The 24,872-nt window shown below is 35.5% G+C and overlaps 5 protein-coding genes and 1 non-coding gene across 7 annotated transcripts; 3 read left to right on the forward strand and 3 right to left on the reverse strand.

Annotated features, from left to right (window-relative positions):
* Positions 1-505: 505 nt before the first annotated feature.
* On the reverse strand, positions 506-5,017 carry LOC111795860 (myb family transcription factor PHL11-like). Of its 2 annotated transcripts, XM_023678472.1 has the most exons (8): positions 4,694-5,017; positions 4,299-4,555; positions 3,468-3,544; positions 3,315-3,378; positions 3,008-3,044; positions 2,579-2,648; positions 2,093-2,491; positions 506-762 (listed from the first exon to the last, which is right to left on the reverse strand). In XM_023678472.1, exons 2-7 carry the CDS (start codon positions 4,423-4,425, stop codon positions 2,144-2,146), a joined length of 723 nt encoding a protein of 240 aa, XP_023534240.1. In that variant the 5' UTR covers positions 4,426-4,555; positions 4,694-5,017; the 3' UTR covers positions 506-762; positions 2,093-2,143. The 2 variants fall into 2 exon arrangements, with proteins under 2 accessions (XP_023534240.1, XP_023534239.1); XM_023678471.1 differs by having other exon boundaries at positions 4,299-5,017.
* Positions 5,018-5,718: 701 nt separating this feature from the next.
* LOC111794661 lies at positions 5,719-8,587 on the forward strand. The gene is made up of 4 exons (XM_023676761.1): positions 5,719-6,020; positions 6,246-6,349; positions 6,451-6,535; positions 8,182-8,587. The coding sequence occupies exons 1-4, from the start codon at positions 5,793-5,795 to the stop codon at positions 8,269-8,271; spliced, it is 507 nt and encodes a 168-aa protein (XP_023532529.1). The 5' UTR covers positions 5,719-5,792; the 3' UTR covers positions 8,272-8,587.
* Positions 8,588-9,576: 989 nt separating this feature from the next.
* Positions 9,577-13,944, forward strand: LOC111794373 (plastidal glycolate/glycerate translocator 1, chloroplastic). The gene is made up of 8 exons (XM_023676345.1): positions 9,577-9,981; positions 10,077-10,392; positions 10,906-11,167; positions 11,266-11,381; positions 12,142-12,251; positions 12,577-12,754; positions 12,921-13,050; positions 13,554-13,944. Exons 1-8 carry the CDS (start codon positions 9,640-9,642, stop codon positions 13,702-13,704), a joined length of 1,605 nt encoding a protein of 534 aa, XP_023532113.1. The 5' UTR covers positions 9,577-9,639; the 3' UTR covers positions 13,705-13,944.
* Positions 13,945-14,599: 655 nt separating this feature from the next.
* On the reverse strand, positions 14,600-17,288 carry LOC111794355 (phosphoribulokinase, chloroplastic). The gene is made up of 5 exons (XM_023676314.1): positions 16,495-17,288; positions 16,272-16,356; positions 16,104-16,188; positions 15,764-16,008; positions 14,600-15,078 (listed from the first exon to the last, which is right to left on the reverse strand). The coding sequence occupies exons 1-5, from the start codon at positions 17,094-17,096 to the stop codon at positions 14,827-14,829; spliced, it is 1,269 nt and encodes a 422-aa protein (XP_023532082.1). The 5' UTR covers positions 17,097-17,288; the 3' UTR covers positions 14,600-14,826.
* A 1,798-nt stretch (positions 17,289-19,086) lies between these two features.
* TRNAH-GUG lies at positions 19,087-19,158 on the reverse strand. The gene has a single exon. It is a non-coding gene; the product is annotated as a tRNA-His (tRNA).
* A 99-nt stretch (positions 19,159-19,257) lies between these two features.
* Positions 19,258-24,316, forward strand: LOC111796143 (DEAD-box ATP-dependent RNA helicase 5-like). Its single transcript, XM_023678852.1, has 13 exons — positions 19,258-19,810; positions 19,904-20,028; positions 20,685-20,792; positions 20,959-21,039; positions 22,144-22,222; positions 22,356-22,441; positions 22,522-22,578; positions 22,658-22,725; positions 22,833-22,901; positions 23,024-23,117; positions 23,482-23,646; positions 23,741-23,833; positions 24,079-24,316. The coding sequence occupies exons 1-13, from the start codon at positions 19,327-19,329 to the stop codon at positions 24,172-24,174; spliced, it is 1,605 nt and encodes a 534-aa protein (XP_023534620.1). The 5' UTR covers positions 19,258-19,326; the 3' UTR covers positions 24,175-24,316.
* Positions 24,317-24,872: the final 556 nt, after the last annotated feature.

Here is a 24,872-nt window from a genome sequence, read left to right on the forward strand (position 1 = left end):
CAAAATATGAGAGTTTATGCTGAAAAATAAATATAGTTAATTTTTACATAAATGTTTATATCGTGTAACTTTATCAACACCCGACTTTCATATAGACGAACAAATAGGATATGATTAAATGATTGAAAAACACCCGACTTTCATATAGACGAACAAATAGGATATGATTGAATTATTGAAAAATTCTAAAATGTTTCCAACCAAATAGAAACTTTTAAAAGATAAATACCAAATAAATAAATAAAAGCTTTTAAATACTAGGGACTAGAACATAAATTTAGCCCTAATTTTTAAGGAAGGAAAAGTAGTCTCATTTGTGTTCTAAACAATTAGGAGCCAAAGACAGCAAAACCAGATCTGTATCCAAGTATGAATTTCTAAGGGACGACTTTATTGGCCAAGGCCTACGAACTCTGAGTAATTCTCAGAAGAGGTCCTATATTCGAATTATCAAGTAAACTTAATAAGAAAAATTCTTGATCTACGTACTAGTAGAGGTGCAAGCTTCGTTGAAGAATTTGTATATTAGATATGGAAATTTCTATAAATAATGAAAAAATAAAAACGAAGAACATTACGAAACCAAACAGGTCTTTTACCAGATGAACAAAAACTTGTCAAATTCTTCAATCATATGAACAAAAACAAGTTGGATACTTTTACCACATATTCTTTGAAGGCTGCTTGACAAACTTTGAAATAGGAGGACAAGAAGCTTCAAAGCTTTATCCAGAGGTGAACTACGCTCGCATGGATGATTACCTGAAGAAATTTATGAGCACATCAAAGAAGAGGTTGATTATGAACTTAATAGCAATGCATGCCAAAACAAATACACTTGTTAATTTCTTCCCCTGTGTAGTTAAGTTTGATTCCAGTATTTGTAATCTTTGAAGTTACACTATCAATCATAGTTTCTTTTTTGCTTTCTTTGATTTCCTTTGCAACAAACATATATATTGATATGTACATTTTTAAGCAAATGTCTTTCTATCGAAAAAGATAACAGAACATCATTCATCTCTTCAAAATCTGAATTCACAAAACTATCATTATTCTCGGTTGATTAACTTAGGGGTGGCTTACTAACAAAGCTAAAAGGAAATATTGTTTATACATAGCACTACTAAGTCTCACCATGCTAATAAATTGTAAAGAATGAGTTTATAATACATACTTTTACAATGTTCTTGTAGCATTGATATGAAACTCATTCAATTAAGGACATGTTTGGATGACTTTCAAGTGTTAGCTTTCAATCCAATGCAACAGCTAAAATAACATCTCAAACAACTTTCTCTTGATTGAGCTTGAACAAAAGATAAAAGAGCTACCAAGCAGATGAGTATGTCTTGAATATTTTAGAAAATTATTCTTAATAGTAATCAATATTGCACAATGTAATTTCAACTAAATTGGCACAACAATGATGCCTTTTAACATTTAACTCATTCTAAACTATTACTTGTTAGGAACAACAAAACTCCACATTGGTATGATATTGTCCACTTTGATCATAAACTCTTATGAGTTTACTTTCAGTGTCCTTTTCTTATATATCCATGATCTTCCTCTTAATTAGTCAATGTGGTATCATGAATCTTCACTATAACTACACCTTTGAGGCTCACAACTTCTTTGTTCGACACTTGAGGAAGATATTAAGTTAAGATAAGGGCATGACTCTGATACCATGTTAGGAACAACAAACCTCTCTATTAATATGGTATTATCCACTTTAAGTATAAGCTCTCATGTCTCCCAATTGGTTGGATTGTAGGTTAATGATTTACTTTATGGGTGAGGTCTTTGGTTCAAGTCTAAGATGTTTTGTTTTTGGTTTCTTCAAAAGGTCTTATACCAATGGAGATAGTGTTCCTTATTCATGTACCCATGGTCTTCTCCTTCATTAGCCAAGTTTGGGACTTCAACAATCCTCAACATAAGATAAAGAGAATCTAATACATGAGAAAAAGACATGAGGCACGAATATATCGAATGAGCTATATGGAAGTTCTTACTCCCTCCCAAATACTATTATATGCTTGCGTATGTCATTAAAGTACGTACTTTATATCACAAGCAACCTTACCTCGAACAAGGAAGCACTTTTGCCTTAAGCATTTCACCATTCGCGCTAAAGTCAAAGCCACCTTTTGGATTTCAAATCAAAGTTTATCATGTTCCTTTCAACATTAAACACGTTTGTGTCTTCTTCTCCAGCCTCCACTTTGCATATCTGGATGGGTGAACCGCTGGTCGTTTTACAAGTATCGTTTCCATTTGCCGCACGATCTCTCATTTCATGTTTCTTAAACTTTTCAATTTGATCTGACAGAGCCGCGTCAAAGTTTAGTAACATCATTCCCGTGTTTTCAAGACTTCCAAGATTACTGTTAATGGCAAGCGCCAGACTCTTTTGTGCTTTCTCTAAGATATCTTGCAAGTATTTTCCTTGAGCCTCTATTCTCATTTGTAACTTATTTTGTACCTGTCTTTACAATGACCAATAAAATGACAATTGATCACAAACTTGAGATCGAATCTGTTATAATTAGAAGAATTAAGCAAGATATACCTCGAGTTGTTCTAGTATTGTTTTCTGCACTTCAACCTGTGATTTTAGTGCCGCAGCAATTTGCAACCCTCTGTTTAAGTTAAGACCATTATATAAAATGAAGGTACATTGACAATTTATATATAAAATGGAATATTATGATGCAATAGATAATCACACATTCAAGAATGTTTGCCTCCTTTTGTTATTTTTATTTTCATACCTACCTTGTAGGAGAACTTCGAATTCTGAGAAAACTGTACTTAACAAGAAGCTTAGTTTTTCTCACTGATTTAATTTCAGTATCCATGATGAGAGAATAAAAAAAAAACAAAAAAAAAAACAATATAACGCTAACTTATATGTTTGCAAAAATACTATTGAAGCCATTGAAATGTCAGTAAAATTCGAACATGTAGAAGAACATTGATGAGATACAAAAAGACAGACCTGTCATCTTCCTCAACTGTAAAATTGCTGATTATCCCTGAAAATTTTATTGTTAGAATTTATGAATGAGCTTTCTAGAGTTAAACACTACGATGCAAACAAGAGAATATACGAATTAAAACCAGATGGCGTCTAGTAAAATGTAAATGCTCAGAAGAATAACAAACTATTTGATAAGTAATATCAGATACAGAAAGATTATCAAAATATATGTACTCTGGGAATTCAAAGTCTTTAGGGTAAAATTAGCAAATGCAATCAAAAGAGGTACTTACAAATTGTCCTATGTCCAGACAGATTGACTTACCGCTGTTTTCATTCCTTTTCTCAGCCACATTTTGCTTTCGTGTTTGCAGTCCAAGTCTATACTTCTGAAGATTAAAAATTTCTGTCATTTCATTCCCATTCAAGCCATAATAAGAGAAGTGAGATATCATGAAGCAATGGTTTCAATACTTACCTGCAAATGGCTCTTCAAGTGGTACAAAGTCAAGCCCTTTAAACCCATCAATCTTAACACAGACTTGGGAGTTGCTTCTGAAAAAGACAATGCCCTCTAACAGCTTAAATTAATATAGTTCATTGCAGGAAAAAAAAAAAAAAAAAAAAAAAAANAAAAAAAAAAAAAAAAAAAAAAAAAAAAAAAAAAAAAAAAAAAAAAAAAAAAGCAGCCCTGATATATAGGCTAGTTTACAATATAATATAAGTTCGAACTATCAACATAAATTTTCTTTTCTAAATTCGACTGCTAAAAGTATTCATCTACTTCTCATGTCCATGAATTGATGGGATTGTCTAGAAAAGCACTTGGGCGATCAGTCAGTCTTTCTCTTCAGACTGGCGATTGGAGAAGGGACAAAAGGAAAAGGAACTACCGACAGTTGACTACAATACTGCCATTGGCAGCATCTAAAATAGAATGCTCTAACAACTGATGACAGATCTCCATCAAGAAGCAATTACTAAATGAATTTAAATTATGTCCTGTTACCCACGAACATCATTGAATCACCACTTCATTTCCCAAAACAATAATTAGACGAATTCGTTTGATAGTAAGCTGCAATTTACATATAGCTAATGAGATTGGAAGAATTCGCCTAGAAAGCCATTAATATCTCTCAGTTTCAGCAATATAAGAACACAGAACAAGGTCAACAAATATTCGATATAAAATACGATATTGTTAATGTTCAAGATCATCATTCAAAAACGAGAGAAAATTCCAAACCAGGCGCAATTTTAAAAAAGATTACAAGGAAACTGCAAGAATGATGAACGCGAAACTTACTTCCAGGGCCACCGAGCTTGGTGACAGCGTCCACAAAACGGTCGTGAAGATCAGCCGTCCATCTCAGCCTTGGCTTAGGGTCTCTCGTCATCAGCACGCCATTCTCGTACGGGTAATTCCGTTCCATTTTCCAGCAGATCGAAAATTCAACTCATCAGCCTCACCATTTTCCTTCTTCCTCTACTTTCCTTCCCTTCTCTACGCCAAATTTCAGTCTCTCCCTACTCAGCTCTAATTAATAATCCTCGTTCTTCTTCCTAACACAGATACTTTCAATCCAATCACACTTCAAATTCAAGGATGTTAACTGAATGGATAAGCCAGAGCTGACTAATTTAACACAGAAAACAACTCGACTTCAATCGGCAACAAATCAAGTGAAGGAAATCAATCACCGTTAGGCTCTGATCACTGATGACTCCTCGATCTTCTTCCAACACAGAAATGTCCAATCCAATCACACTTGAAACATCAACGACCTCAAGGCATAGACTACTGAGTACACTCCTCGATCTTCTTCGCCCAAACACAAAATACTTGCATTAATCCAACAAATCACGCTTCAAATTCAGAGATGATCATCGAATAAAATAGTCGTAGAACAGAAACTCAACACAAAAACAAACTCGGTTTACATTCGGAAACAAAGACAGTGAAGGGAATAATCAATGGCGGGGTAGAGGGAAGCAAATGGAGCGAACCACGGCGACGAATATGAAGGCAACACTAAATCCATAATAGAAAAGGAAAATATACGAGGCGCCAAGTCTCCTTTCTTACGGTCTCCTCCACGAATAGCAACCGTTCGATCAATGATATCTTTGACTGGGCAGTTAAAAATGCGGATGTCAAGAGGAAAAGGCAGGCTCACCGTGAGAACAATGTAGACGATAGTTTTAATGTGCCACATGGATGCCAGCGTGGATTATTCGTCCGGCGTCCACGGGTAAAGGAATATTAGCAGAGTCACGTGTCGCGTAGGTTTGGCGCGTGTATACTAGTAAAGGAATACGACGCAGTTTTATGGTCTATTTTTATGTTTCAAATATATGTTTAATTGAATTTTTTGTTTTTTTTTTCCTTTAATTTTTTATATTTTAAAAAATTTTAGTTTTTATTTGTAAATTTAATGTTGATTTTGTAATTTAATTTATTTAAATTTGACATTTACAATGAAAATAATTTGTATTCTTTATAGTGCTCGGAATTGATAATGTTTATCATATTTAAAAAAAAAATTAGTACTTTATTTTTATTAAAAAAAATTATATTTTCAAAAGTTTCAATTTTGTATTTAATATTAATAACGAAATACTTAAAATTTTAAAACTTAAATTTATAAGTTGGGTTTAAGTGTAAATCGACCCGTTTTTCTTGGGCCTGGGCCTTAGGCCCAAATTGGTGAAAATGTAAAGGCGCCAATACCAACCTTCGCCTAGCGTAGGTTTCTCTCTCTCTTTAACAATTCCTTTTGGTCATACGACGGCGACGACGATGCTCAGGTGGTGTTCGAAGCTTCGATCTGCGGCGGCGAAACCATCTCAAATTGTACATAGCGTTTCTTCCACCCGCAGGATCTTTCACTCTGCTCCATCACTTTACCAGCCTCTCCATTTCTCTCCGAATAATTTGAGTTCCAGGTCCCTTCTCAATGCATCTTTACAGACTCATTCTTCGCTTGCGGCTTACCAGTGCATTCGATCTTCGCTCTCACCTCTCTATGTAAGTTTAGTTTAGTTTCGTTTTCTTTGGTATTTTGTTTAGTTCGTTGAGATGCTTGTAACTATATATTGGATTTCCGGGAAATGCTTGGGAGGTAGGGGAATCGCTTGATTTTGAGCTGATGAAAGGAATTGTTTAGGAAAAATTGACTCACTGGAGTCTCTATTCCCGTATTTCTTTGTTTGCACCATTTGATATTAAACGATGTTCGGTTACATAATTAAGGCTGTTCAAGTGCGACATGTTTCGTCAAGAGAGCGAAAGAAGAGGAGAAAGCCGATGACGCCAGTTACTTCCAAATTGAAGAAAACGAAGATAAAATGTTACTCGTGAGTTTTCAAAATTATGGTTTTTATTAATGAATTTTGGTTCTTTATCATTATTGTCTTGCAAGTTTGTGAGTAAATGACACTTTAAGATTTTCGATCAGGTCTTACAAGTCTAGGTTTTGGGTGAGGAAGGATGGGAGCATTAAACGTCGAAAGGAAGGGAAAAGGCACAATGCTCATTTGAAGGTTTGTCATTCTGTTTTATCAAATATGCTCCTTGGTTTAGTATTGTTTTGGCGTAGATATGTAAGTATTTGGAGGGCAGAGATTAGCTATACCATGTAAATTGGCCATTCTCTGAAAATTTCGTTTCAAGTTAGCTCATGTCTATCACTACATTGCCTCTGGCCTCTGGGTTTAAGCAGATATGTATAATGCTTGTTTATATGTTTTACGCGTCTTTATAATAATTTGCGTTTCAACCACTTCTTTTGTTTAGAATTGTAACCCTTAAGCAGAATGATTGAGCCTTTGATCTTAGCATTACTTATAGATTTATGATTTCGTTTTTAGAAAAGAACTGAATTTTGGTCGTTTTTTTGTTGTTCTATGTAGTTTAGACTATCTAATATATGCTAATGCTAATTTTAGTTCTCAGTTCTTCATGCTTAAATTGTAGCACGGGTTTAATGTGTATCTTTAATAGCTTTTGGAGATAGTTTTGAGGAGTTTCTACCCCCCGGGGGTTATGATGTCAACGATTTCTGCTCTTCATTTTCATTTCACAACTCCCATGTCTTTTACGAAGCTTAATACTCATGCTAGGGCATCTTTCTTGTTCAAAAAGATAAAGTAAATGCTTTTGTGAACTATTTGTTTGCATTTTAATCCTGAAGTTATCGTCGAGCATTGTATGTCCATCAATAAGGTCTTATCCCTAAAGTTATCATTATGATTGAGCATCTTGTGTCCATCAATAAGCCCTTATCCCTAAAACTTATTATTGCTATAATAATTCGAGACACAATATGGGAGAATGTGGCTAACTCAACCTTCCATCAAGTTGTCTTTAGCATCATTTTGTGGGAAAGTTGGGCTCCTTTAAGGCCTCCTTGAATCTTGGAGTCTAGAAGTCATGGGGATATTAGGATCAAGAAGCAAGAGAATTGAGGATTAGGTTTCTGGATGGGCTTGTAAATATGGCCTCTTTGAGTGACGTTCTTAAAGATGAACGAGCCTATCTAAAAGCGTAGTTTGCGCAGGTAATTGGGAAAGAGGCGATAAGTTGGAGGCAATTGGGAAAGAGGCGATAAGTTGGAGGCAAAAGCTTAAGTTAGATGGGTGGGGGAAGGAGATTGCGATTCTGAAGACTTCAATAAAATCACTAGCGGAGGGAGTAAGAACACAATATGCCTTTTGGAGAATGACAATGGCGAGAGGCTTCGAGGGGAAAAAGAGATTGAGAAGAAGATAGTCCTTTTTTTGCTTCTCTCTATGCTTCAGTAGTTCTTAACTATGTATATGTGAGATCCCACGTCGGTTGGAAAGGAAAACAAAACATTGTTTATAAAGGTGTGAAGATTTCTCTCTAGCAGACGCGTTTTAAAAATTTTGAAGTGAAGTCCAAAAGAGAAAACCAAAAGAACAATATCTGCTAGCAGTGAACTTGGGTCGCTATAGTATGTATGAGACTATTTTCTCATCTATACACTAGAGTTGCATACACTAGCTTTTTAGCTATGTACCTCCGACATGCATCGGATGGCTCTTCACTCCTTTATTCCATTCCATTTTATTTTTTTATCGCTATTTTAATATACTTCATTGAGCCAATTCAAAATGCAAAACTCAGCTTCCTGAAATTAACCATGTTGTTTGTATTTTCAATGCAGTCCAAGAAAGCAAAGCGTAGACTGAGACAGCCAGCCACTGTCCCATTGGCTTATGCCAAGGTAATGAAGAAGCTCAACTTTTGTGGTTAAATTATTGGTACAAGTCTCCTCTCGTGCTAGTTTCAAGATCACCATCGAGATATCAGTCCTTGCTCATCTTTTGGATTTTATATTAAGTGCCTTAGAACAAGCTAAGAAAACAATTATTTCTTCTTTATTTGAAGTTTTGATGATAGAGATGATTGTGATTAAAAACGAGGTGATCTTTCAATTGTCTCCTTGTACCCTGAGTTAACCCCTAACAGTGTCCAATAATATTTATCTTTCGCATGGGATACGGTCCTACATGTGGCTTGCAATTAGCGATGTCCACGACACTAGGACCTCGTCTCTACCTTCCATTTAATTTTCTATCCCTTTGAAATTTCCCTATAAATTTGTCGAGGATCAAAAGGGGAGATTCTAGGTCGGATATTTGTGGAGATCGAGTTTGTTATATGATCGAGTTTCCAATAAATTTCGTTTATCTTTCGCATGTGATATCGTTTAGTTTTTTAAGATTTTGATTGAATTAAATGAATTAAAATTATCTTGGTTCATCCTCGCTTTAGGAATTGCCAAAATATCTCTTTTTCTTAAAAATGAAATACATGATTATTTTGTTAAAGTTGGCATCGAATATTTTATCGCGGCTAAAGTATGTAAATAAATTCATAGAAACTTTCTCCGATGAGAATCCAAAAAGTTTTTGGGCAAGATAAGGAAGGAACCTGTCGGTTCCCTCGAAATGATCTCGAGTTATTTACTCCCTCTCCTCTTCAAGGAGCTATTTCCTCTCCTTCGTTACCTGTAAAGAAGGGAGTTTTTCCGATGGGCTGGAGGAGGAGGGTACCTTTTCACAAGAGAGGGTATCCACTTCGGCTTGGAAGAAGCTTAACCCAAAAGAAGTTATCATATGCTCGTGTCCTAAAAACGTTTTATTAAAAAATATATATATCATCTCATAATTCTCACGTTCAACAACCTTTTCATAGTTCTCACTTTCAAAAACCTTTTTATCTATGAAAACTATATAACAAAGTTATAGTGCAAATTTTCTTGAGATTCTTCCATTTTGGTTTAAGTTTATATCTTTTAATTTAACTTTAAAAAGCTAGTAACTAAATTTCATTCTATTAGATCAAGAGATTTCTACTTCAANTTAAAAAAAAAAAAAAAAAAAAAAAATTACAAAAGGCGAAAGATAATATTTTAATAAAACAGAAAATAAAAGGTATTTTTTAAACTTATTTTATAAATTAACGGCATTTACTCCGAGCAAATAGGACACGTGTCGGATCATAACGAACCAAAGACAGATCACCCAATCGTTCACGTATGAGTCATCAACGACCACTCAACGACTTACAGATCCCACAAAAAAAATTCTCTGCAGCTTCTCAGTTTCTGTACATTTCCATGGCGGTCTTCCACGCCACACCTCAGCATTCATTTTCGCCGCTGTCTCTTTCCAATTTCCTCCACCCAACCGTCTCCACCGCACCCAACTCCATTCCATGGTGCCATTTTCGTCCTCTCCGTTCCAGAAAAGCTTCCATTGCTTTCAATGGTATCTCTCGCGCCATTTACGAACCCCGCTCTTCCCAGGAATCTAACAAACCCATCTTCAAAGTCCCCTGTTCCAGTCGGAGGTTCTTGCCAATGGAGTCTCCAGAAACTTCGCCTTCTTCTAGAGAATTTCTTCTTCTGAAATCGTCCGCTTCGGATGGCGCTACCACTTCTCCCACTCTCTCTCAAAGTGTGAGCAATAGAAGATGAACTGGATTCTTGAGCTTTGATTTTGTTTTTGTGTTTTTTCGGGTTGTGGATTATGATTTATCGTTTATGCTCTGTAGGTGTTTTCGGTAATTCATTTGGCTGTTTCTCTTGGAATTATTCTTGCGACTGATAAGCTCTTGAAAAAGGCTTTTGTGGCTGCTGCGATTAAGTTCCCCAGTGCGTTGTTTGGGATGTTTTGTATCTTCACTGTTTTGTTGGCTCTTGATTCTACTGTTCCATCGGCTGCTACTGGCGTTATGAACTTCTTTGAACCGGCTCTCTTGTTTATCCAGAGGTGGCTACCTCTGTTCTATGTTCCATCGTTGGTTATTTTGCCTTTGTCTGTGAAGGACATCCCTGCGGCATCTGGGATCAAAATTTGCTTCATAATAGGTACATAAATTTTATCATCATCTGTGGTATCTATGAGAATTTGATCAACCAAATGTTAAACGAGCCTTACATATCATTTGGGGTGGATTTGTTACTTCTAATTCTCATAGTTACATCTAGCCTTCATCGTGTGTTTGAATCTTCAAGTGAGCTTAATTGGTAACAAAAATCTTTGATATCTCCAGAATCTAAGCTTAATTAGTAAGAAAAATCGTTGATATCTTCAGATTCTGAGCTTAATTAGTAAGGAAAATCGTTGATATCTCCAGAATCTGAGCTTAATTAGTAAGGAAAATTGTTAATATCTCCAGAATCTGAGCTTAATTAGTAAGGAAAATGGTTGATATCTCCAGAATCTGAGCTTAATTAGTAAGAAAAGTCTTTGATATCTCCAAAACTGTTGAAAAATAGATTAGTAAGAAAAATCATGTATCACTTTGCCTCTCCCTCCTCTGTGGCTGTGTGAGTTTCAGTTTATTGGCTTACCCTCTTCCATTCACTGGTGCTTTGCAGTTGTAGGCTGGCTAGCTACTCTATGTGTTGCAGGATATATGGCCATAGCTGTTAGAAATATTGTAAAAACTGAAATGACTGATGCTGAGCCTATGCAAAAACCATCTCCCTTTTCTTTTGTTGAAGTTTGGAGCTGGACTGGAATTTTTGTGGCATCTTTTGTTGGTGCTTTATTTTATCCAACAGCACTAGGAACAAGCGCTCGAACGTTCCTTCCGTTCCTCCTTGCATCGACGGTCTTGGGCTACATTGTTGGTTCTAAGTAAAGTTCTGTTATCCTCAACTTTAGAAAGCTGAAAAGGATAAAATACCCTTTACTAATGATATGCATCTTATAGTTTGCTGATATGTGATTGCCAGATTACCAGGCAGTGTGAAGACAGTTTTCCACCCAATCATCTGTTGTGCAGTCTCTGCTGATCTTGCAGCACTGGCTTTTGGATACTTTTCCCGCTCTGGGCTTGATCCAATTCTAGGTACAGTCTCAGCCAAGATATGTTTCCTTACGCTTTGATCTCTCCTTCGTTGGCAACAAATCCAAAGATGTTAAAATATGTTGGTTAATGTAACGAACCTAGATCTCTGATAGTCTAAAGTCGCTACTGTGTATATAACAATACTTATTTGTGCGAAAATAATCATTTGAAACTTCAACATAAAACACTGTCATGAACTTACGTGTTAAAAACGTCTTTAAAACGACGTAACAAGTTTCTAAATAAACATTAAAGACAAAAACACCTTATTCTAACTTAAGTCTAAAAAAAAAAATACAATTATCTTATCCTATGCATGTGCCATGGTCTCGACTTGCGATGACGTCGTTAGCCGTACATGAGTGCCTTGTCTTTACCTGAAATAGAAGTAGCACATGACTGGAGTATTTTAAGAAATACTCGGTAAGTAATCCTACTATTGGGGTTAGATGCAAACACATACAATCATGAATGAGACCTATCCTTTCTGTCTATATTTTCTTAGTCAGCTATCCTAAACAGATAATTAGATGTGTATTTACTGTTCTACATGCGGGTCACATGTGCGAGTATAGGTCCACCAATCAGTTCACACAAATGAGTATGTTATGTACACAGTAACGACTTTAGGTATCAGAAATCTAGGTTCGTTACACTTGAAAAACTCATATAGTCCTTATTCCCGTGTACCTAGCTTTTATCTTTCACATCTTACTAAAATTTCTGTTTGTATGACTGGCAATCCTCTATAAAATTTCAGCTTCATATTTGACAAAAGCATCATCTAACCCTGGAGCTGGTGATATTCTAATGGGATTTTTGGGATCTGTTATCCTTTCCTTCGCTTTCTCGATGTTCAAACAGAGAAAGGTAATTTTCTTTCTTATTTATCATATGATTTCGTTTTTGTGCTTGATATGTTTTGGTTCTTATAAAGCCTAAAACTCTTCGATTAAGTATAGAATCAAACTTTGCGTATGGCTTAATGATCGTTTAAGTCTTATCCCGGAATGATCTTTTGAGTCCCGAGCTAGGATCAATTTTTATTTTCGCGTTTGAGCATTCATTTCTATTATAATCATTTTTTGAAATCAAGAACATGGAGGTCGGAATTCGAACCTATGTTCTCTTGATCGAGGATATATACCTTAGCCAATTTAGCTATGCTGTTTGAAATCTCTCTTGTATTTTGCAGCTCGTTAAAAGGCATGCGGCCGAGATCTTTACCTCTGTTATTATCTCAACTATATTCTCCTTGTACTCAACTGCTCTTATTGGACGTTTCATTGGACTAGAGCCAAACTTGACTGTTTCAATCCTACCAAGATGTATAACTGTCGCCTTGGCACTCAGCATTGTGACATTTTTTGAAGGTACAACAACCATACAATTACAGTAATCTCGTAATCTTAGGCACCAATTGTGATTTACAAAAAAATAGTAGCAAATTGTTATCTGAAGCTGTTTTATCGGTATGATATCTGACAGGCTCAGTTTATAGCATTACTGTCTGTTAACTTAGTTCCTTACTCGTTGTAGGCACCAATTCATCTGTCACGGCTGCTGTCGTCGTTGTAACCGGTCTGGTCGGGGCAAATTTTGTCCAAGCAGCCCTTGATAATCTGAAGTTTCGTGATCCTATCGCTCGGGGAATTGCAACTGCTTCGAGGTATGAACTATGGCACAATGAATCCATATTAGCAAGTTGGTTTCATTCATACATAGGAAGTAAAATCCATGTCATATATTATATGACATGCTATTATAGTATGGGTAATTTAGCCTGTGTTCGCCCCTCCTTAATGAAAGAGCGGTTAGAAATCACAACTCTACACAATGGTATGATATTATCCACTTTGAGTATAAGCTCTCATGGCTTTGCTTTAGCTTCCCCTCATACCAATTAGGCTTCCCCTCATACCAATGGAGATGTATTCCTTACTTATAAACCCATGATCATCCCTCTAAATTAGCCAATGTGAGACTCCCTCCCAACAATCCTCAACGAAAGCTGGTTAATCAAGAGAGGAAGCACCTAAGATCAAATATTTCGAGTCGACTTTCGTAGAGAGGGCTGCCCTTTTGTTATAGCTTTCTTCTAGTAATCTTTGATTTTGTCAATAGAAACTAGAAGTCATTGAGCTTCATCGTTACCATTTGTTTGTGTTTCAGTGCACACGGGCTCGGAACCGCAGCATTATCGGCCAAGGAACCCGAGGCTCTCCCGTTCTGTGCCATAGCCTATGCCTTGAATGGAATATTTGGCTCTGTGCTTTGCTCACTTCCATTAGTTAGGCAAAGCCTGATTGCCATCGCTGGCTGATATAAAGCCACTCTCTTGCTCACCGTCACTTGTAAGCAGTTTGGTAAAAGGAAAATCAGGAAAGCATGGACTTTGTAGTTTGTACAGGGAAGGACTGCTGATTTTCAAGTTATTTATTATTATTTTTTTCTTCAACATCTTCCTTATTTCAAAGAAATTAGAAAAAAAAAAAAAAAATTGAAATCCAGCTGGATATAGTTTCAGGAGTTTCATGTATAAAATCACTCGCATTTACGATCATATCTAGTAAGTTTATATAATTATTTATTTGATAATAATTATTAAGATTTATTATAAAATAAACTAAAAATATATAAAATTAAGGTATAGGAATTAAAATTAAACCAAAATTTAATTAATTATTAAAAATACTTTATTTATATGAAATTCTGATAATAATTTTCGTGAAACATCAAATACAAATTTATAGACAAATTTTTTCTAAATATCATAATTAAATTTTGTGTTTTTTTTTAATTACTGTTTTAATAGGGTTTTCATTAATAAAATACTCTTGAAAAGTATTATAAAATTGAAATTTAAAGTTAAAAATATTTTATATAATTTAATTTTTTTTTTAGGGTTTAGGGTTATTATAAAAATGCTAATTAAAAATCGAGTATACAAATTTTATTTAAAATATTTATGAAAGTTTAACGTATTATTGTTAATATTCATAAGCTTTAAAAAGATACGAACTAGCCACTAATACTCATAAAAAAATATAAATTAATTAAATATTAATAATAAAATAAAATATAATTATCAATCAAATCATAAATAAAAGAATATTAAGATATATTTTATAAATAATACATTATTCAAATATTATATCTAGTTATGATTGGGGAGAACAGGAACAACAAATCAAAATTGGTAGTTACCAAAGCCAATCTCTGCAGAAACTTCGAATTTTGCATATCATTTCCGCTTTCGATTCTTTTGTTTGTTTGTTTTTTACATTACAAATCTCCACCGATCAGGAATTTCAGAACAATAATTCATTGTAAAACAGCCTATAAAGCTCAGACTACAACAATACAACACAACGCTTGAATTGAAAAGGCTAAATCCAGACATCGGCCGGCGCGGCGACTGAGAAAAACACTCACCACAGTAACTTCAAGCTTTTGCGGCCTCGACCGGCGCCTTGGCCTTGCTGGCAGAAATCTGCTCGAACAGATCTCTGATCTTCAATCCGACTATGGTTTGGAAGAAGCCTGTGCCATTGTTGCTTCCGGGGAAGTCCGCGTGCTTCAGCATCTGTTGAGTCACTTCGCCGTAGAAATTTGTCGACAGATTGCTCAGATGGCTTTCGACATAGATCAGCTCGTCGAGTCTGTCGAATTGCCCGTCCATTTCCAGTACGGATACCTGCAAATCGTCATTCAGACATTTCATCAAACACCTTGTGTGCACCGCCAAAGTATTCGACTGTGAGTTCTCTTCTTCTTCTCTTTCGTATTTCTATATTTCTTTTTAAAAAAAATATTTGAATTCAAACCATATTACAAAAATAAAAACTATTTAAAAAAAAATGCAAAACTTAGTTTGATTTAATAAACGTAGGTAAAATAAAATGTAAACAAAAAAAGAAACATATTTATATACTTAATAAAATTAGATAATAATATTATTATTATTATTTAACTTAATATTTTAAAATTTTAGGTACTAATGAAAAATTATAAATATTGGTTTCATTCAATAAATAAATTTAAAAAACAAAACATAAATACTTTTGATTATTTTCATATTTTAAAATTTGATTATAATTTTAGAAAGGGTTTCATAAATAGTTTACTTTAAATAAATCATAAAAACACTAAAAAAAAAACATGAATATGATGAATAAGAAACGAAAACATCGCCAAAATTCAACGAAAAAATCTTTAAAAATGACGAAAACATCACCAAAACCTAATTTATGAGTGAGTTTTAGTGAATTTTAACCCGAATTAGTCATGAAAAATGATAAACAAGAGACGAAAACATCACCAAAACCCAACTTTCGAGTTAGTTGTAGTGAATTTTAAGGAGAATTAGTGGTAGATATTACCTCATTGCCATAGTAAATTTCAGGGCCATAGGAGAATTTGATGCCAGGGTAAGAACAAGTGAGCTTTCTTCCACAAGGAATCCAAGAAATGGTAGAGCCTTCATCGAACAAATAAACTGGATCAAAAAACTCCACCCCTTCCTTCATTATCAGCCTTACTCTCAACACTTTTCCTTCATTATCATCTGGAATTAGCTTTGTTGGTAGCACTTCAATCACTGCATCTGCATATTGCTTCTGTGGGTCTGCAAATTCATGTATATCACACACATCAGATACTAACCCCCTTCTTCTTGTTCTTGGACATCAAAAACACCTTCTAAATTCCTTCAAATCTTACCAATATAGGCATCGAAGTCGGGTTTTCGAGCTTCGATACTCGCTTTGATGCTCTCTAGACTGTGCCCTCTCTCAGCCATGTCCCTCTGTAAATGGGGGCAGGGGGTTCTTTAAAATTACTCTTAAACAGCTCAAAAACTACAAAAGGAAGATAGTTCTTGAGAGGAACCTGAATTTTCCATGCAAATTTAACTTCATTGCTGATGTCCAAGTAGATACTGAAGTCCAACAGGTCTCTTACTCTTGAATCATACCTATTTAATGAAGAAAAAACGAAATCCTCTGTTATTCTTATGTTTTTTTTTTTTTCTGTTCTTTTTTGTATATTGCTCAATTCTTCTACCTAAAATCATCTCAAAATATTAGAAAAAAATAGAGATTAAAGAACTTACATGGGGTGTAAGCCCTCAATGACAAGGATTTTAGGCGGTTTAATGAGCTCAGGAGGGTCGAGAAGGCCAGTGACATGATTGTAAATAGGCTTATCAACAGCCACGCCATTTTTAAGGGCCTTAACTTGTTCATACATAAGATCAAAATCGTTGGCTCTTGGGTCAAGTGCTGTGACTCCCTTTTCTTTTCTTCCTGTTCTGTCCAGTGAGTGATAGTCATCTAAACATATCACGGTGGTGGTGTCACTGATGAGTGTGTTTGAGTCTGGGTTGCCGCCCTTTGGTGGCTCTGCTGCCCCTCCAAACACGCTTGTTAGCCTCCTCATGAAAGTGCTTTTCCCACACCCTGAATCTGCTGCTAGACCAATCACCACTGTCTGTTGCCCACCCGCCGAGCAGGTGATCACGTAGCGGTTGGCCACGCTGCTCTGATCGTCCCTTTTACTGCTCCACCATTTCTTCCCATTGCTGCTGAAGAGAACCAGTTGTTGTTGGTGGTGGTGGTGGTGGTGCTTTTGGTGGAAGCCCAAATGGGATTTTGTGGTTGAGGATGTGAAGGTTGAGTTTAGGGATTGGGTGGTGTACACTGTACAAACTGCCATTCTTTTTTCCTCTTCTTTCTCTCTCAGTTGTTGAGGGAGTGAAGAAGAAGAAGAAGAAGAAGAAGAAGAGGAAGATGGTCTCTTTTGTTGGTGGGGGAGATTTTTTTTCCCCTTATCTTGTAGTGTATGGAGGAGAAATGAAATGAGGGGTGGGTTTTGGCTTTGGCTTTGGCTTTGGCTTGTTTTCCTCCTTTCATTTATATGTTTTCAAGGCTAGATTTGGAACATGAGTGAAATAGGAGGCTGAGAATCGATGAAACCGAAGGGCGATTTAAAAGAGCCACAAATTATCTGTTCGGAACGAAAGAAACCCGAGCGTCTGTGCTTGTGTGCTTGTTGTGTAAAGAGAGGGACATAGATGGCTTTTGTGAATTGGGTCGAGTTTTCTTACTTTGATGCGTTTTTAATAGGTTAAAAATTTAGTGAAGCTCACTTATATGGTAAGAAAGAGCTATTGACTCGAACATTTTGGCCTCTTTGTTGAACGTATATGCTTCAACCAGTTGAATTATACTCGAGTTGACGTCCTTAGAGTTATTGATTCGGATATTTGACGTTTTTGTTGAATGTATATGTTTTTTGAGTTTGCATATCAGAAGAGAAGAGAAGGGAAGGGAGTGTGGAGATGTTGATGAGGAAGCTGTGATGTATGTGAATGAAAGAGGGATGGAAGAATAACAAGGTGGGGATTTGTTGGCAGTTTGGATAGTTGAGGGACACGTGGCGGAAGAAGTATGGCTGGTTCAGGATTGGGAGTGGGAGGTGAGGAATGGAGGAGAGATGGAGAGAATGCAATTGCTTTCCCCATCCAATTCAATCTCTGGACTATATAGTTTATTTTGTTGAGTAATTTTTAAAATAAAATAAAAATAATGTTCTAATAATTTAATATTTAATGATATTATGTTTTTAAAGGATGGGAATATTCTATAATATTATATTTTTAATAATAAATAAATAAATTTGTAGCTATATTAATGTTTTTGTTTAAAATATTATCAAATTTGTACCATATATATGTTTTAAAAAGCATGCTATAATATTTTTTATTTACAAATTTTAGAACATATTTTATGTTTAAAGTTAATATTATAATACTTATGAAAGTTTTGGGAAGGTAAAAGTTTTGGGAAGGTAAAAGTTTAGGGTGGAAATTTGAATAATTTAGTGTTTTGTTTTTTTATAAATAAGAAATTGGTAGATGTATTTTTAATGAATCAATTATTTATGATTAATTTATTACGTGGACCTCATACGGTTGCAAAAAGATACATGGAGATTTAATACACGTGGCCCACGTTGCTTACCTCAATTCACCGCATTCACTCTCAATCAAAGGAGACTCATCCCTAAATTAGCAGCCCCTCTCGATTACGCTACGTTAAAATGATTCTATTACTTCTTAAAATAATAATAAAAGAAAAACAATAACCAGTCACTAGCCGCATCCCCCTCCTTGCGGTTAAGGTAACGACTTTGGGCATGGCCAGCTCCCACNCTATCACTAGCCCACTGTCTTCAGGTAAATTCGATCGATCAGATGCAGAAACCAAGGCAAGGTCGGATGGTTGTCCCTGATTCTCAACAGAATCCGATAGACAAGAAAGAATCGAAGTCCCATTGTCTTATTAATTTCATTGGATCTCCTCTCGCTATGGTTCGAGCCGCTTTCGCTCGTTCACCTCATAAACTCGGTCTCCCCTCGCTCGGGTTTCACTACTGTTCTCTATTCTTTCCGGAACTGTCAACTGGGAGGGGCGAAGGCCTGAGATNGAATACTGGTGATAATATCAGCAAAAGAACGTTCTCCTGTGCTTCCAGACATGCCGAGCTCCACATATTCTTGTACAGTCAAAAGGGGATCGATTCCGTAAAAGATGAGATCAGTAAACCATATATATATATATATTTTAAACTTATTTAATAGGTTCAAAATAAAAAGAAAGAAGAAAAAAAGTCTCTTCAATGTAAATTATTTTAAAACGATAAATGTGGCTGCTGGGATTCGAGCCCAGGTCTCCACGGCCACAACGTGGAATTCTCACCACTAAACTACAGCCACTGTTGTGAGACAAATGCAGATTATATATATATTATCTTTTGAAAATAATCATAAGTCAAAAAGTCAAAACCCTACAAATCCCCCAAGTTTGCTCCTGACACAATTGGCCTCTCGTTAGCTGTTTCTCTTCGACTCGACCTGAGCCGAGCTCCCCTACCAGACACCGCCATGGTTGGAAAGCTCGAAGAGGACTCTGCCGTCAGCGAACCGGTTGCCCAAGAAGTTTTTGTGAAATCCGATACGAAAACAGAGAAGAAGAAGAGGAAGAAGAAGAGAGACAGAGAATCGGGTTGTCAAGAGAAGGATGAAATTAGTCACGAGAAGAATGTACTGGAGGGAACTGATTCAGAGCTTCCCAAGAAGAAGAAAAAGCATAAGAAATCAAAGGACGAAAACGTAAGAATCACAACCTCCGATGAAAAGGAAGTGCCGAAGGTGAATGAAAATTCTACCGATGGATCCGTGGTAGTCACTGGTAAAGGTGTAAAGGAGGGAAAGTTCGCACCGCTTAAGTCGTTTGCCGAAGCGGGACTTCCAGATGAAGTATTGGAATGCTGTCGAACTTTCAAAAGTCCATCTCCTATTCAGTCCCACGCTTGGCCGTTCTTGTTGCATGGTCGAGATTTTATTGGCATCGCCGCCACTGGATCAGGTAATTTGTGGATTTGGCTATTAGCATTTTATAATGGGATCATAATCTCCATTGTGTAGCCATAGCGGATATTTTAGTTGTTTGTGGTCACAGGCAAGACTCTGGCGTTTGGTGTACCGGGTATTATGCATGTTTTGAACAAGAGAAAGGGCAAGATGCCGAAGGGGCGGAGTCCTCTCTGTCTAGTTCTATCACCTACGAGGGAATTAGCTCAACAAGTACGTTCTCACGAAATTCAACTCACTTGGATTGCATATTGTATTGATAATTGCATATAGTCTTATATTTCAATTTTTTTTTTTTAATTAGTCTGGACTGTCGTTTGGTTGTACAGTTTTTGTTCTATCTAATAATAATTTAATTCAAGGGAAGTGAGGGAAAAGATTTTATAGGCAGGACTTTTGGAAGCTTTCTAGGGTTAGATTAATTTCCTATTAGGTTAGAGAAGGAAAACTGGCCTAGTGTATCCTCTTAATAATGAGAAATTGGCCAAGCTTTCATCACATGAATGGCTGACGGGTAAACCTTGGTAGGGTTCGATTTGCTATGTAGCCCCTCTGAATGCTATTTTCTTTGTTTATACGTTTTTTATGGCTTATATTACCTTTAACTTGGGGACGGGGATTGGAACCTTATTAAAATTTTCCATCTCGAGATGAGATTAGTTGCACTTGTAAAGTTAAGTGGAATATATCTAAGCTTGTAATTACCATAAGACATCATCAGTTTTATGTGTTTCGATAGTCTTGCAACGCAGAAGACAATGTCCTTGAGATCATAGTAATTGTGTTCATCGCAATGTCAATCTTATGTTTATCTTGTTGTTTTACGAATCAGATTTGTGATTAATTATAGGCTTCATGTGCTATGGCAGATTTCAAGTGTACTTCAAAATGCCGGAGAACCATGTGGTGTGACGTCTACTTGTTTGTATGGAGGTGTCTCCAAAGGAAGCCAAATATCTTGTCTTAAATCTGGTGTTGTATGATGTTTCTGCTTCCTCTTTGTGATTTTGGGACTTTTTTTTTTTTTTTTTTTTTTCATGTTGTAGATTACAACCAACCTAGGACAAGCACACATTTTTTTCCCTTAATTTTGTTCACTCTCTCTTTTTTCATACAATCACACATTTATGTTCTTACCCTCAGGACATTGTTATTGGAACTCCTGGACGCTTAAAGGATTTGATGGAAATGGAGATCTGCAGACTCTCGGAAGTGTCCTTTGTGGTATGTGACCAATCTCTTTGGTACCAAAACTTGTATATTCTTAACCTTAGGAGAATGGTCACTTTGAGTTAAATCTATTGATGTCTATCTTCNTTTTTTTTTTTTTTTTTTTTTTTTTTTTTTTTTTTTTTTTTTTTTTTTTTTTTTTTTTTTTTGTTGTTGTTGTTGTTGTTGTTGTTGTTGCTGCTGCTGCTGCTGCTGCTATAATTGCCATGTTGTGCGTTCATGTATGGGTGCAAGGTGTTCATGAAGAAAACATGTGAATTTAACATCTTTATTATTTAGTTGTGTGTAGTCATTAAAAAATGAAGTATTGAAGCACAATGTAGGATTGCTAATCAGACACGGTGCATCTATGTGGGATTCTGTGAACTATAGTATTTTATACCATAGAAATTGAAAATATAATTTGATCCAATTTGGCGAGTTCCTCGGAGGAGGTTTGGTTGAATGTTAGGTTTAATGTCTCCTTTTGGGTTCAATTTCTAAGGAGTTGTGTTATTACCCTCTGGTCTTATTATTTTGAATTGGTGCCCCTCTTTTGTTTAGTTAACTTTAAGTCTTCTTTTGCTGGACTTTCTTTTTGTATGTACCTTCTGCTTCTTTTGTACTCTTTCATTCTCTCTTGGGTCCCTCCCTCCCTTTTACTCTCTTTCTTCTTCTTCTTCTTTTTTTTTTCTTTTTTTTTTTTTTTTTTTTTTTTTGNNNTTTTTTTTTTTTTTTTTTTTTTTTTTTTTTTTTTTTTTTTTTTTTTTTTTTTAATAATTTTCTCCCCATGAAAGATCACAAAAATTCCAAACCTTGTGTCGCGATAAGGTGCTTGAGTTAGAGATGATTACAATTTGGGTATAACTTAAAATAAGAATTAAATTGTGCACTGTAAAGAACTTTGAACCTAGATATATTAACAGTATGCATGCAATCTGTTATTCAAAATTTCGTCATTTCATAAAATGAATTTGAAAGAGAATACTGATTAGCGGCAATAGATTTTGCTGGGTTCAAACTAGTATCTCTGTTCTGCCTTCTCATTGGTTCTATGTTGTGCCTTTTTCTTTATCTCGATGTGTAATCCTATTAACAAGACAGCTTAAATTCTTGTAGGTTCTTGATGAGGCTGATAGAATGTTGGATATGGGATTTGAACCAGAAGTGCGGTCTATATTAAGCCAGACTTGTACAGGTTAACATATTTGGTCTTCATTTGCATTTTTTTTTACACTCACACTTTTAAATGGCTGTTATATCCTGAGTTTGGTTCTACAAGACTAAAGATTCTATGGGTGCACTCATATTAAGCTCCAACTCTTTTGCAGAACGCCAGATGGTTATGTTCAGTGCCACATGGCCTCTACAAGTTAATCAATTGGCTCAAGAATTCATGGATCCTGACCCAGTAAAGGTGTGCACACTTCGCAATTACTCAATAATGTTCTAATTTGTTATTCTTAAACCTTTTAAGATGGAAGTATTTTATGACAGGTGGTTGTAGGTTCAGAGGATTTGGCTGCCAATCATGATGTCATGCAAATAGTTGAGGTATTCTTTCATATCCAGATGAACTTTATTATAAATTAAACAAAAAGAGTTCAGAATCATTAATCATTCACGTGGATAGGTCTTGGATGATCGTGCACGTGATGATCGTTTAGTTGCTCTGCTTGAAAAATACCATAAATCCCAAAGGTATTTTGAACCTTTCATAAAATTGAAATTATTATAATTAATGATTTGTTCTACATATATGTATCGGAGAATAATGATTTGGCAACAACGGGTTTTTTTCTTTCCAGGAACAGAGTACTGGTTTTTGTCTTGTACAAGAATGAAGCTGCACGAGTCGAAAAAATGCTCCAGAGAAGGTAATCTAGATTGGTGTTTACAATTTTGGCTCCTCTGATTCATCAGGAGATGATTTTTAATTCCTAAAGAATGATCTCTCTATTTTTCTGAGCCTTTTTTTTCCTTTTCTTAAATTCTCTAGGGGTTGGAAGGCTGTTTCTATACATGGTGACAAAGCACAAACTGAACGAACAAAGGCATTGTCATTATTTAAAAGCGGAAGCTATCCATTAATGGTATACATTTGCAAATAATTGTTCCTTCGACAGTTTATGACTATTTTTCATATTGTTACAAGGCTTTACAGTTTTATTTCATCATAGTTCACTTTTTTCAGAGTCTTTTCTCTTCGATTATTGGTATTTTTTACGAATTGTACCTTCTAGTCAAGGCTGTTTTGTGAGTTTTTCCTATTATTCCATTGCAGTGCTGACTAATATCTTGCAACACCATTATGCTTACTGTGTAACAGTAGGAGTATATATATTTTTTTATGCTAAACTGCTTCCTGTTGTGATGGGAATATTCTATAAATTTCCCTTTTTATTTTCAATAGTTAACTATGGCTTGATCAAATGTATATTATGTTGATAATTACAGATAGCTACTGATGTAGCCGCCCGAGGTTTAGATATTCCAGATGTAGAAGTAGTAATTAACTATAGCTTTCCTCTCACAACTGAAGATTATGTCCATAGAATTGGAAGGACTGGACGGGCTGGTAAAAAGGGTGTTGCTCACACATTCTTCATGCAACAAAACAAGGTTATTAAGGATCCTATATATTTCTCCCATTTTTTTTACAAAAAAATTATTTGGCTTGTTCAACTCACTTATCCTTTGCTGCCATTTCTTTTAGGGACTTGCTGGGGAGCTGGTGAATGTTCTCCGTGAAGCCAAGCAAGTTGTACCAGATGCGCTTTTGAAATTTGGTACTCACGTGAAGAAAAAGGTAAAAGATTCTTGTTTATTACATCTTCATAAAACATTCTTGTGTAAACACTGATAACCAGCCTCGATTACGAGCTATTTTGTGTTCTGGAATCAACTTTTTGTTCGTGATTTTGATATCTGATTAGTAGAAGGAAAAAAAAAAACTAATGTTTTTAGCAAATATTAAGCTTGGTAGAACCTTTTCATTCAATATTTTGGATGCACAAAACATTAAAAATGGCGATGTTATGGATTTCATTGCAGGAATCCAAGCTCTATGGAGCACACTTCAAGGAAATTACAGCAGATGCCCCCAAGTCCACGAAGATTACATTCAATGATTCTGACGATGAAGACTGATTTGGTTAGCTTAGCAAAATTCTCCACATATTCATATAATTAATATTCAAATTTGTTATAGGAAAACATGCATTTTCCTGTTCAATTATAAATTTTGATATTGTAGGTGTCATTATTGTATTGGTAAATGAGGTTCCAAAAATATATATATATATATATGTAGTACCCCACCTGTATTCAACATGAACCCACAAACAAAGTTCTCATACATAAATTAGAAGGCAAACTCAACCTTATGGTACAAATCAAAGTACAAAATAAATACAAACAATATAAACATATGAACTTCCCAAACAATTATCTAACAATTCACCACTAAAAACCCCTTAAAAGAAAGAAAGACAGAAAAAGCAACGAAAGATCATTAGAAAAGTTCTCAGAGATCAATAGGGTCTTGAAAGGGATCAAATGGCTGAAAATGGTGAGGATTGAGAAGGTGTTTCTTAGGGCTTCTAAAGCTTCCATGATTCACTCTCTCCTTCCTTCCCCATATGAACTGCTGGTCATGGAAGTTAGTCACTGCACCATCTTTTTCTTTGGGCTCTGCCATGGCTGCAACTGAGAGGAAGGCCAATATGAAGACGAAAATGAATGAGATTCTAGCCATTGGTTCTTTTTGGGTTTGTGTTTTGTGGGATATTGGTGATATTTATGGAGGGCTTCATTTGTAAATAAAGGGTTTCTAGGGATTGCTTTGT

The sequence above is a fragment of the Cucurbita pepo genome, chromosome LG05 (assembly GCF_002806865.2).
Source record: "Cucurbita pepo subsp. pepo cultivar mu-cu-16 chromosome LG05, ASM280686v2, whole genome shotgun sequence".
NCBI classification, from domain to species: Eukaryota; Viridiplantae; Streptophyta; class Magnoliopsida; order Cucurbitales; family Cucurbitaceae; genus Cucurbita; species Cucurbita pepo.